This window comes from Temnothorax nylanderi, unplaced genomic scaffold, assembly GCF_030848795.1.
Source record: "Temnothorax nylanderi isolate EJ_2023f unplaced genomic scaffold, tnyl_v1.0 TNYL_tig0485_pilon, whole genome shotgun sequence".
Lineage (NCBI taxonomy): Eukaryota > Metazoa > Arthropoda > Insecta > Hymenoptera > Formicidae > Temnothorax > Temnothorax nylanderi.
In genome coordinates this window covers 120648-133533 of record NW_027249547.1, presented here as the reverse complement: position 1 = coordinate 133533, position 12886 = coordinate 120648, and the positions used below count along the sequence as shown (strand labels likewise).

Sequence of the window (12886 nt, the reverse complement as noted above, 5' to 3'; positions counted from 1 at the left end):
CGAATTAGACAGAAATAATAAAGTTATTTTAAGTCACAAATTATTAAATGCGTTTTAAATATTAAAATTTTTTCAAATTAATAATTCGGTTACGACGATATTATTTTGATATTTCAGCATCTAGAGAAAAAAAGGAAAAAAAATAAATTATAGTGCGACCGAGGACAGAGGCGAAAAAAAATTTACTCGCAACTGGTTTATTAAGATGACGATGACGCTGGCGAAATGTCAACGTTATAATTCTCCCGCGACATGTGGAGGAATTTATCCTTGCCATGCTGACTAAAGTATCGTGCACATCGATCGCGATGAACGACGCCGACGTGTTGATACCGTGCGGGCACCGTTGCCTGCATCGGGGATTAAAGAAATCCCAGTATCGATAAGAAATTGTGGGACGCGAGCAGCAAGTGGATACTGCAATGGGATAATATAGTGAAGCATCCGGGTGCAAGGGCGAGAGGATGTCACTGCGACATCCACAAGCCGCCTTGGCTGTATCCAGATTTAGGTATATGAATTAATTCTGCTGCGCGAAGGGACGATCTTGTGACGTAAAGTTGTAATATATTAATTCATGATATACACAGATGTTTTTTATAGCAGTGATAATTTTTATTTATTAAAACCTACATTGTCATTTTATTACAAACAGACGATATCGATTGAATCTGAATTGTAGGGCACAGTAAAATGTTATTTTCTCTAGATTATTATTTTGCTTTTAATATTTAACATGTTTCTTTTCAAGTTTGTGCAATTTCTAAATCTTTTAATTTATTTTTGGAACTGTGTAGCGAGAAAGGGTGCGTGAATCACGATTGTGACGATTTTCTTTCTCTTTTGTTTCAGTTGGCAAAGATAGCGACGAAACCGATAGAGCGGTAAGTGTGGAATCCGAAAGACAGCTTCGTTGCATGTTTATAAATAGAAATAACATCTTGAGAGAAAAAAATAATGTCTATTGCAGATCAAATCGGCTCCCGTTAAGAGGCTGAACTTGCCCCCGAAAAGAGGTCAATTTGGCCCGCTAAAACGGCATCTTCTGCCTTAGGTATATCCAAATATTGCCGAATGTATTTCACATTTCACCTTCTCACCATGTCACTTAATTACTATTACTTACATCGTCAATCTGATATTCTGAATTTTTTATTTTTTTTATTTATTTTGAGCATGATATATATGGCAAGAGTAGAACAACAGTGAAGCAAGTTCTCTAAAATCGTTTTTCGTTAGTAGCTGTTGATGCGAAAATGACAAGTAGCAATATATGTAAATATATGTAAATACGTGGAACAAGTTATTTTTATAATTTATAAAAAGTAGACGTATTCGTGTCATATTTGGCTAGAATGTCAATGTTAAACATCGATATCACTTGTATGAAACGATAATACATAGTAGCACTGCTAGTTTGTGTCGTATAAATCAGAGCTTTTTATGTGAGCAATTGTCTCGTGTATTTTTACCTGAGATGTGTCTCTATGTTCCATCCGAAATGTATATGAATGTCATATATGACTCAGTATTGACTCGACGTCACAGAAGCACCGTCTCTCGTCAAACGAGGCGCACATGGGATGCCGTAATCCTTACTTACGCTTAGTTTTAACCGCAACTGCGGCTTTACTTCTGCATTTTGTTAACAATACATTGTCAGAGAAACTCGCCAGCAAAAGGTCAACGTTATGTTGACGTTTCGATGACGAGGATACGCTAACTGTTCGCTTGCATGAAACAGCTCCTCCTGGTATTTCATCCAACACGGTCCCAAGGGCAACAACCATCAAAAGAGCTCTGTCAGTAAGATCGACAACAGGTATATCTAAATTCTACTATTGGCAATTACTATTCTAGAAAAGATTTTGAAAAAAATCCGGAGATATTTCCGATCGAGAGAAAATAATTGCATAGATAATCGCGCTGTTGATATAATTTAGAACCCTAGATGCCAATAATTTCTGCAACACGGAGTGTCAATAAATTATATCAATTTCTCCCCAATTAGGATAATGAATGCCCTGCGCGTTATTGCTTCTTGATCAGTCATACGCTTTTCATCTCTATAACTTTACACGTAATTACACACAGTGCTTATTTATTATCACGTGCAATCATCATTTTTTGTTAATCTGTAATGCATTTCGCGATCGCTTGAGCACTGTTCACAGCAATCTGTGTAACTTTTAGAATTAGTATCATATTCACTGATAGTTTCTGAAAGTGTAAAGCATGAAGAGTATAGTTTTTATAAACAATTGTTATTCTTTAGCGCACATGTACATATCCGCATTGAAGTGAATATAAAGAAAACTATCATTACCTGTCCAGCGCAAGCCGGAGCCGTCGACGAAGAATGCTTTATTACTTCGTTCGAGGACGTGCCTACCGTCAATCTATTCTCGGCGAAGGATCTCGAAGAACAGATGAAGGTTATCAGGGATACTGTGGGTGACGATAAAAAGGACTGGAAACAGAGGATGGATAGCGTATGTATTGCGAGAAAACGAGATTTTCTTCTCGTGGCCTGACAATTTTTTATACATTGTCTTTCTATTTTTTTATTATTTTTTTTTCCTAGATGAGAAAGTTAAGAGCCATTGTACTCGCGGGTGGCACTAATTACGAAAACTTCCACGAGTGCCTAAAGAACGCACAGCGACCATTCGAGCAGGCCTGCACCGACCTTAGATCCCAAGTAGTGCGAGAGGCGTGTATAACTCTCGCTTTTCTGAGTCAGAGCCTGAAGAACAAATTCGCCAATTTTGGCGAGGCGGTTTTGCTCACATTAATGAACCTCATACAGAACAGTGCCAAGGTAAGTCTCACGGAATGCTAGATCTCTGCTACGTTTAGATCCTATTATTGTCCAAATCGCTATATTCAGTCTAATTACGTATCTTTACTACGAACACTTATACCTCGTAGAATTTTACGACGTTCGCGTGTCCATTACTTTTTACGTAATCCATAGAAGATAAGAATTTAATTACACTTGCCATTTTCACGGTAACTAGGTCGTGGCGTCAGCCGGTGCGGTGGCAGTTCGGTTTATCCTTCAAAATACCTACTGCAGTCGATATGTGCCTATTATTATATCATGCGTGAACAGCAAGAGCAAAGATATTCGCAGGGCGTCCTGGGAATATCTGGCTTTAATCCTGCAGACCTGGCCTACGCAGATATTGCAGAAGCACATAACAATATTGCCGGACGCGATCAAAAAGGGCATCGCGGATTCCGACGCGGAAGCGCGAGTCTTTGCTAGGAAGTAAGTAGTCTTTTGTGGACGGATAGTTCCAACGATGCCTGCCTTCGTTTACGACGAGATCAATTTAATAACGTTGATAATTTTATCGCTTTTTATAGCTCATACTGGGCACTTAGAAATCACTTTCCAGAGCAGGCTGAAATACTACTTAATACCTTGGATGCGTCATACAAACGCTCCTTGATGTCTCTCAGCAATAGCGGCAGTAGTAACAGCTTAAATGTCGTGGCTAGTGCGAGATCGTCAAGCGTTAGTCCACGTACAGCCAGACCTGTGATGAGCGCGGCAGGTAAGGACTTCCGCTTGTTTATTACCTCGATAAAACGCTCCATTAAAACGGATTACGTTGCGATTGAATATATTAATGTTACTCGTGCTGCGATCCCCTAATATAAAGGACTTGTCACTCTGTTTTCATGCTGCTTTGCGACTTCTTCTCTTCTTTACATTAAACATATGAAGGTAGTACGGAAAATTTGCATCAGACCACGGGTCAACCGCACGGTCCGCTCAGACGTACTCCGTCCTTGCCTCGGTCTTATCGTCAATCTGGTATCCCGATACTACAAAGACCAACAGACAGTCACTGTAATTGTTCTATCGTCATTTTCTTCAGAAATAAATCGCACTTTGTACATGTCGTTACGTCACACTGCAAAGAAAGATGCACAAACGGAACTGTTGTCTTACGTTGATTTTCTGTTTTTTTTTTAATCTTGCACAGAAGTTGTAAAGTAGAAGTTGATGTAAACGTAATGCTGATACTCCGCAGAATTAATTTGTCTTGTATTTCTGCAGATCGAGGTACACCAGGAGTTAGATCCACCAGCGCGATTGATTTACAAGCTGCTCAGAGAGCGAAAGCGAGATTGATGTACGCGAATATGAGCAGACAGAAAGCAGCAGCAGCACTTCGTAAGTAATATCTTATTAAATTCACCATGAAATCAGAAGATAAAATTGAGCACACACTGTGAATAACTCTTTATCGATGCATATGTAATGAATACTGTATTTTATATTGAATCAGCTCGTCCTAGTAAATCTCCGGATCCCAATGCGGTTGCTAGCCCAGAAAGAATAGCAAGGACGAGGACAAGAGTGTCGGGAGTTTCACAATCTCAACGTACGTTTTGTAATTTTCTGTGAAAGAAAAAAGAGAGACGTGCAACGGTGAATCTTTAACGAATTCTTTTTTTTTTACAACAGCTAGTAGTAGATCGGGTTCCCCGTCGTCCAGATTAAGTTACGCCACGTATAATCGCGAAGGCGAATCACTGATAGGCAGACCAAGGCGATTATCCGGACACGCCATTAGCAGCACAAGTAATAGTCGCGAGCCCAGTCCACAGAGATTCGGAATGGACAGGAGTTTCGCGAGCAAACTGAGGTAAGTACAATAATTTCGTTTATTGCAAATACTGTGAATTCATGTAATTATAATACGAATTATTTAAATTGATAGAGGGAGGAACCTACACATGTCGCCGACAGACAGCACTAGGCCGCCAGTTATGGCGCAGAAGATGCTGCAGAAGTCGCGCGAAGCGGAGTCCGCTTTAGCGGACGCCCTGACTTTCGATAGTATCGATAACTACACCAGAATACCGGGCAACAAAGGGGATCACAGTGACGACAGCGAAAACAGCAGCATATGCTCGGAAAGAAGCATGGACGGTTTTAGACGAGCTAGTGATGTAAGTGCAAGTTTTTATTAGCAAATCAAAAAAATAAGAAAGTGACGCACTCTCGTTGGCTTCAGTATTTGATTTTTGTTACTTTGATCAAAAAATGGACATATATCACATTATAGAATCGAAGTTACATATGTTTATTGTTAAATTAATTTTTTCTTGTAAGCTAGCACACACGCGTTTACGAAGAAGAAATTGACGAACATTTTCACACATTTTCTCATATGTCATGCTACATTAATATTGCAAATTTACACACGTTTTGATAAGATAATAGATCCACCGCTTTTTATAATTGATTGGTTAACGCTTATACACAATAGATTTTATTTTAATTTTTACTTCTACACTTTTACAACTTAATTTTATTTCAATTTTAACAGCATGCAAAAATTAATATGCAGATTTTACAAATGAATATTCCTGTTTTACAATTTAATAGAGAATTTTTGTCAAGATATAAAATAAATTTATTTTACTATTTCATTATTTACGTGAATCAGGTTTTCCTTAAATGAAGAAAACGAGAATACTTCTATAATGCATAAAGCTTTTAGCACTGTATGATAATGTAGCTAATGCATGTCTGGTTTTTACTTTTGGTTTTGTTGCGGCGTATTTGTTTGGTTTGGACTAACGCGACACGCCGTTCTGTTCTCCACATCTCTCCATCGCCCATCTACCCATTAGTCGTTCTCATGGAGTGGCTCTCAACCGAGACTATATCGTGATCTATGGGATCAGTCTATCCCGAAGGTTTGTTAAATTCCTTTCTTTTCATTTCTGCACATTCAAGTAAAACTGACTTAATAGATATCTTTAAATCAATTAGTGCAGCAATTGATATGTTGATATTAAAAAAGGAAAGGACTTATTTTGTGAACATTTTTCTTTTTATGTTACTTATTTTTTACATCAATTTTTTAGGATACAATTATGTATTAACGTTAAAATTTTAAAGAAACAAGCAACAATTTTTTCTCATTTTACAGGACATCAAAGAGATTATTGAAAACTGTGCTCACAAACATTGGGGAGACAGAAAGGAAGCTTAGTGGGTTTACAACATTATTTGAGCAGCGGAAATACTTTGACACCAACAGATTTGCGTAGAGTGACGGATATTTTTACAAAAATGTTCATGGATTCTCATACCAAGGTGTTCAGTTTGTTTTTGGACACGTTGAATGAACTAATTATTACTCACAACGAAGGTCTTGGCGACTGGCTATACGTTTTGTGTGCGAGGCTTCTTAATAAATTGGGTACCGACCTATTGGGATCTATACAAACAAAAATTCACAAAACGCTTGACGTTGTGAGGTGAGGATTTATATGAGTTTTATGCGCTAATACTGTATCGTCTGTATCATCGAGTTTATTGCGACTATTGAATTTTCCACATATATGTATATGTAATGATTGTCCAGAGACTGTTTCCCGGGCCAACAGCTTCTACCGGCTGTGATGAGGTATCTGACAGATCCAACACAAACACCAAATTCTCGCGTGAAAGTAGCAGCATTGACTTTATCACGCAGATCGCTGAAACGGCAGAACCGTCCGCGCTGGGCAGTTCTGCAGCGACAGCACTTGCACGGCTGCTCGACTGGTCGAATGACGGTAAAAGCCACGACGTGAGGAGGCACGCGCAGAACGCTGTGATATCACTTTACAATCTCAATCCGCCTCAAGTTACTATGATACTTTCCGAGTTACCAAAATACTATCAAGTGCGTGGAATAAACTGAGCATTGGTTTACTCATCAGCGTTTCTTCTCTCATTCTCGTGCTGAATCATTGTTTTTCTTCCTTTAGGAAACGGCCTGGCCTCTGGTGCAGAACCACCTGAGGAAATCGTCCGCTTCTAGTAATCCGGCATCACCCGGTACACCACCGCCCAGAGCGCAGAGCTCACCCGCTCGAACAAAAGCGAAAAATGACGTTAAAGCAGACGCGAAGACTGAAATCGATGGAGGGGACGAGAATTTGGAAGAAGTATACAAGTACGTGGACAACGTTTGACATGTTAAATTTGCAATACTAAGTCTAGACGCTTTATAATTTCGAAACATCTTAATCTTTTAAAGTTCTCCTTCTAGATCTCTGCGGCGCACGACTGCCGAAATCCAAAATTATGGCTTTGAACGTTTGGAAAGAGCCACTACCAGCAAAGACAGCGGTATCAGCAATATGGCGGATGTAGAAGAGAGAATGGAAGGTCTTACGTTATCCAATTCTGTAAGCTTAATAAGATAATAGCATGACAAAACAAAAACGAACCACAAAGATCTGAGGTTATCCTAATTATTGTTTTCAGGGTCGATCTTCGTCCGTTTCCTCACCGACGCAACGAGGACGATCTGTTAGTAACATAACGGTGAACGGATCCGACACAATTGCCGGTGACTTGATTCTACCTCAAGAGAATAATGGTTACAAAACGCACGGTATGTGCTTAATTTTTTTAATTGTTATGTGCAGAAAGATCTGCACATAATAAAACCGAAATATCTAATGTTATTTCGTATTCAGGATCATCACCAGATTCGACAAACAGACCAGAAATCGTAGACAATACGGTTAAAACTCTGCAATCAAAAGTGGCGCAAACTGCGGAAAAAGTGTCATCGTTGCAAGAATTTCAATTATATGTTCGCGAAGGCGATTCCTCATATATTAAACGAAATTTCAAGTATGTCACGATGGAACTCTGGCGTATCTTACATGGCGATTTAATCTTGATAATTTAACAATTTTCTAATATTTCAGAAAAGTGCTCAAAGTTTTGTTAGACAGCTTATCCAATGATGGCAAAGTGGTACAAGTAGAAGTACTGCAAACGTTAATCGATATGCTTAAATGCTCCGATCTGATAGAAAGCTTTTCCTCTTACAATGAGTTATTAGTACTGAAAGTTATCTACGCCTACAAATCGGACGATCAAAGGTCGATTCTTCCAGCGGTAGCGGCGGTAGATCTCCAGTGAGTATTGATTCCGTTTAATTTTTTAATTAACAATTAGCAGCGTTATATATTATGGCGCCGTTCATAACAGGTCCATTGGAACGCGGAGAAGTGGCGCGGCGACGATGGCGATGGTTTTGAAGCCGGAACAAATTATCCATTTGGTCGCCACTATAATCGCTACGGAATCGTATCCGTTGAATATGGGCGCGATAAAAATGTTGCACAAGGTGGTGGAGCATTGGGGTCGCGAAGCTATCGAACCTCACCTTGCCAAGGTTATGCCTGGCCTTATTAAGGTGAGTAAACTTCTGCAAAACTTGTACTTTGCGTTATATAAATGTTTGCACTATATACTGATTATATTGGATTTTTCTTTGTAGGCTTACGACGACGCCGAGAGTGCGGTTCGCAAGAGCGCGGTTTTCTGCATGGTGGCGATCCACGTTGCTGTTGGCGAGGAGGCTCTAAAGCCGCATCTGAGCTGCCTGTATTCCAGTAAGCTTAAACTGCTGAACATCTACATACAGCGCGCACAGCAACAGGCGAATAGTCAACCCGCGAGTCCACGTAGCAACAGCAAGAATTAACTAACATCCAATACCACGACTCTCAGGGTCGCAATACTTAAGAGATTCGCCCGTTTCAGCGCGCGGCATGAGCGAATGCTTGTTAGCTTCCTCAGTAAGTCCGATCCGTCATGATGGTCGACGTAACGACGGTTTTAACAATATGACTCGGAAGTTTTGATACGATAGAGACTGATGTGTGTATATGTGTGTATGTATGTGTGTGTGTGCGTCACTTCGCGACGGCGTGCGAATCGCTGTCTGAGATGGTAATGTGTGCGGAATCAGCGTAACGATAATCGGTCTGATGTTACGTTTATCGAATTTGTTTATAGAAGATTAAGGGCGTCTTATACATGTTGGTTAATTCTTATTAAGAAAGTAAAGCTTGTGCAAAAAGAATTCGTAACACGCGGTTCACCGATTTCTTTCGTCCTTTACGAGTATGAAACAGCTGAATTGTACGATTTATTGTATAAGTACATTTAAGTGAGCGTGTCACGCAATAACTTCGGTTAGCAGATACGTTCTCAAAAAATATCGTTCCATAATACGCTCACTCGAGGTTTACTCTGTGGAAATTATTTATAATATTACATTTTCGTTTGCGAAGTGAACGGCTTCTCGATTCGTTCAAATTTGCTAATCGCTTTTTTATTTTTCTTACCACGATACTGTACATACGATGATGATTTATGCGAGCTATGTCGTGTTTTATGGTGCGGAGCTACAGTATTCGGGAAGTACAGTATTTCTGTTGATACAGGCATGGCCAAGCTTTTATTTCCATTTTCGCAAGCAACGGGATTGAAACATGTTTTTCCTCCCGGTTTTTCAAACCTTCCATCGTCATGAGAAAATTTAGCGAGACAAATGGTAAACTGAGGGGAACACGATGCAACATTACTGTCTGTCGACAATGAGTTCAATATTTCTCATAGTGCACGGTCGAACACTAATCATGCGGATTAATCAGCAGACGTTAAATATATATGCTTGTTTACATTTAGTACCGAATCTACGTCTAGCGTTGACGCGTAATCGCACGTCCGGCGATACGTCGTGACGCACCTCACAGCAACGATACGTGATAAAGGAAAAGTGGAAAGTGTATAATTTATTCGTTTGAGATCTACGTGCTAGTCAGATTCCCAAGGACGCACAATGACGTAAAAGACACAAACGGAATAGTCGAGTCTTTTTGACGAACCATGCATAGACACAGAAATAATACATACATATAAAAAGCATATGTGTGAGAGAGAGAGAGAAAGAGAAAAGCGCGATTTTAATGTGAGAGAATGAGAGATTTGCGTGGCTGAGAGATTAGCGCGTGTTTAAGAAGCAAGCATAAATAAAGTAGCAGTGGTTAGTAAATTGATCTGCTCGAGATTAACGTTAACACTTAAACTATTCATCACGTTGCCAATAATTAAATGAACACTAAATCAAACGCTAACTTAACGAGTTTAGTAACACTTTGTGCCATTGTCGTTTCTGTTTACTGTATAAGAAAAAAAATTATATGTTATATATTCTACAATGTAGATCACCCCTTTTGTCCTTTTCTTACTATATATATTTAGTCGAGATACGATATAAGGATAATAAATCTAATTTTATTATGAATTTGTCAAGGCGGATCATTAAAATATTACGAAATATAAAAAAAAAAAAATTTTTTTTGGAAACGGACGTGAAAATAAATATACCGGACTTAAACAGGTAGAGAAACGTGGAGTCACTTGCGATAAAATGCAAATGTCTGATAATACCTCGATAATTTAGCGTGACGACGCGGTAAACGTCTACGAATACAATACGGCCAAATAGTGCCAAAGAAAATGCAAAATACCTGAAACGAATAGAATGAGGGGTAAATTTGAAAGAGAAAACACGAGACAGATTGTATTTCTTTTACTTGGTGCCTTCGGCGTCGACGCGACGGGATTTGATTGAATAGTCTTTCAGCATTCACCTAGGAACAATTTCGCGGGTAGCACAGTCGAGATTATAGAGGAGAAAGATACGCACGAGGTCTTCGACTGTTGCCGACGTCGTATAAAATGAACCCTACTTCGCGATAAAGAAAAAAAAAGAAGATGAAAAAGATCTTATCGATTATTCTCGTAGCATAGAGAAATTCTAGACTCGATATTTTTCCCATTCTGCGCTCCGAATAGAATCTCGAAAGTACATTTACGAATAGATATTTATTCCACACGCGTGTATTACTCTGCGCTTGTGCGACACTTTGTTCAAAATGCTGAATTGTCAAATTATTGTCGAGAAATAATGGTTTAATAATGGTTTTTTCGATAGGAAGAGACGAGACGGATCCTCGTTGCGCATTTAAGTGATCGATATACCGCGCAGCGTTCCGATTGAGGGATTTAATAATTCTGCGCTTTTTTTAAATCCGCTGAAGATCCAAATGCGCCGTTGAGTAACAGGCCCTCTGCAAAATTAAGTGTATGAAATTAAAGGGTTTACCGCAAGAATCGAGCAAATCGTTGATTCGCAAGATTTATCTTAAATATACATACATACATACATACATACATACATACATATATATATATATATATATATATATATATATATATGCATGCATGCGACGTATATACTTGATATGCATCCTGCGAATGTTGCCTTCTTGCGCTGAACTCGAGTTTTCGATGTCGAAAGACTTCGCCCGGCGATCCATTTGACTTCACGCCGATTTTAGGGCATGGCCTGTGTGACGTGTACCGGTTGTGTGTATATATATACATATTATGCGATATATAATGCGTAGAACGTGTAATTATATTATACGTAAAATATAATAATTGATATACGGATTAGGTAGCTCGTCGTCACTGCCAGCAGCGTTGGTCGTGCTGAGGATAACGAGGCTCTCTCTCACAGCCAGACTCTGCGTGGTGATCGTGTTTATCGATTCGCTTGTTCTGTTAAGTTTTACGAGCGTTATTATTATTATTATTAATATTATACCGATACTCGACTTGCGTTGTAACTGTAACTCGATGCGTGTGTGATATACATGAGGATTTGGGCGGTGAGCGTCACGAACGATCCTCGGCGAGCAGCCCCTCCTTCCTTTTCTCCTCGCGCGAACGCGAGCCGGATCGTTCGGTCGCCCACGGAGAGCCGTAGGATGTAAGCCTCTTGCGTTATCATTTTAATGTTTGTTAACATCCGCTGTTAACTGTCCGCTCGCGCATAATAAATTTCGTCGTTAAGCGTTTCTGTCGTGTCGCCCCCCCCCCCCGCCCCCCGCTCCACGTGTACCGCTACCGCGTCTCTTCTTTTTTTTCTTTTGCATCCGACAAATCGTGGTTTCGTTCGTCCGCTTCGATCGGCGCGTTAATTTATCCTCCGCAATTTAACTATCGAAAAAAGAATCCCACGTGCGTGCGCGATGGTCGACCAACGGCGCGACTCGCGCGATTCGCTATGCGACGCTTGTTTCTGAAATTCGAGAAGTCATTATAATATGATACCTTAGACCTGAAATGCTTCGACGGCGTGGCGGAGAAAGCTCAATTTGAAGAGCTTGATTCCCTGAGGAAGTACGTGGAAGTAGTGATTATTTATGAAAGAAAGAGCGTATATTGTGCTAATTATTTTTCGTTGCCATGAAAATTTTACACGGTCGATTAAGTTCATATTTGACATATTTAAAAAAAAAAGAGTGCGATGAGCATAGCGGATTCTCGAGATCAACGCTGTTCTCCATCGTCGTGTCGCTTCTCGCGCTCATTTCCCTCCCGTAGAAAATAATACGCGCGTGATTATACCGAGGAACGTAAGCCGGGTCCGAAGCAAACGAGCGCGAACGAACCGCGCTCAGTCCGCGGATCCGGCTCGACGCAGCCTCGACGCAGAGACGAGATGCCCGAGAGAAGGAATAAAATAATGAATAAAACGCGAAGAGGAGAAGCTCTATCGAGATTTTTTCACGCCGATAAATCTGAATAATAAGCCACCGTCGCGACGATATTATACACTGTATAATTGTTATTGTAATTGCCAACTTGACATAATAAAGCATTGCTACGAGACGCCGGCCATTACTGCTCCCCGCATTTTCGTTCGCGAGTTGTCGTCTTTCCTTCTTTCTTCAGTATGAAGATCGCATTAAATATGTAGCTGAGTTTGGCAATTGCAATAGCAATTTCTGTCATTGTTCGCTCGCTCGTTTCACTCGAGACCCACCAGGATGTTGCAAAAGTCTCCTGAGAAAATAAACGTTTGGTCCCAACCCGGTCTTTTTAATAAATCCCGCATTTTTTTTATCGAAACCTTATTGTGAAGAATTAGCGCAAGTGCGATATTTATTAAGCGATTTCATCCTTTGTGAGGTCGTAATCAAATTA

General features: G+C 39.9%; 1 protein-coding gene across 1 annotated transcript; it reads left to right on the top strand.

The window, feature by feature from the left end:
• Positions 1–368: 368 nt before the first annotated feature.
• LOC139783287 (CLIP-associating protein 2-like) lies at positions 369–12771 on the top strand (the record flags this gene model as incomplete). Its single annotated transcript, XM_071722444.1, is given in 28 exon segments — positions 369–511; positions 853–884; positions 971–1028; positions 1031–1054; positions 1745–1822; positions 2335–2492; positions 2585–2821; positions 3021–3274; positions 3373–3563; positions 3737–3862; positions 4073–4189; positions 4305–4400; positions 4484–4664; positions 4740–4971; positions 5659–5724; positions 5961–6015; positions 6018–6291; positions 6399–6493; positions 6496–6701; positions 6787–6974; positions 7071–7209; positions 7289–7418; positions 7504–7663; positions 7741–7910; positions 7913–7953; positions 8027–8050; positions 8052–8234; positions 8319–12771. Coding segments are annotated over 28 exon segments (3865 nt in total), but the record flags the coding sequence as incomplete, so codon positions are not given.
• Between the last annotated feature and the right edge of the window lie 115 nt (positions 12772–12886).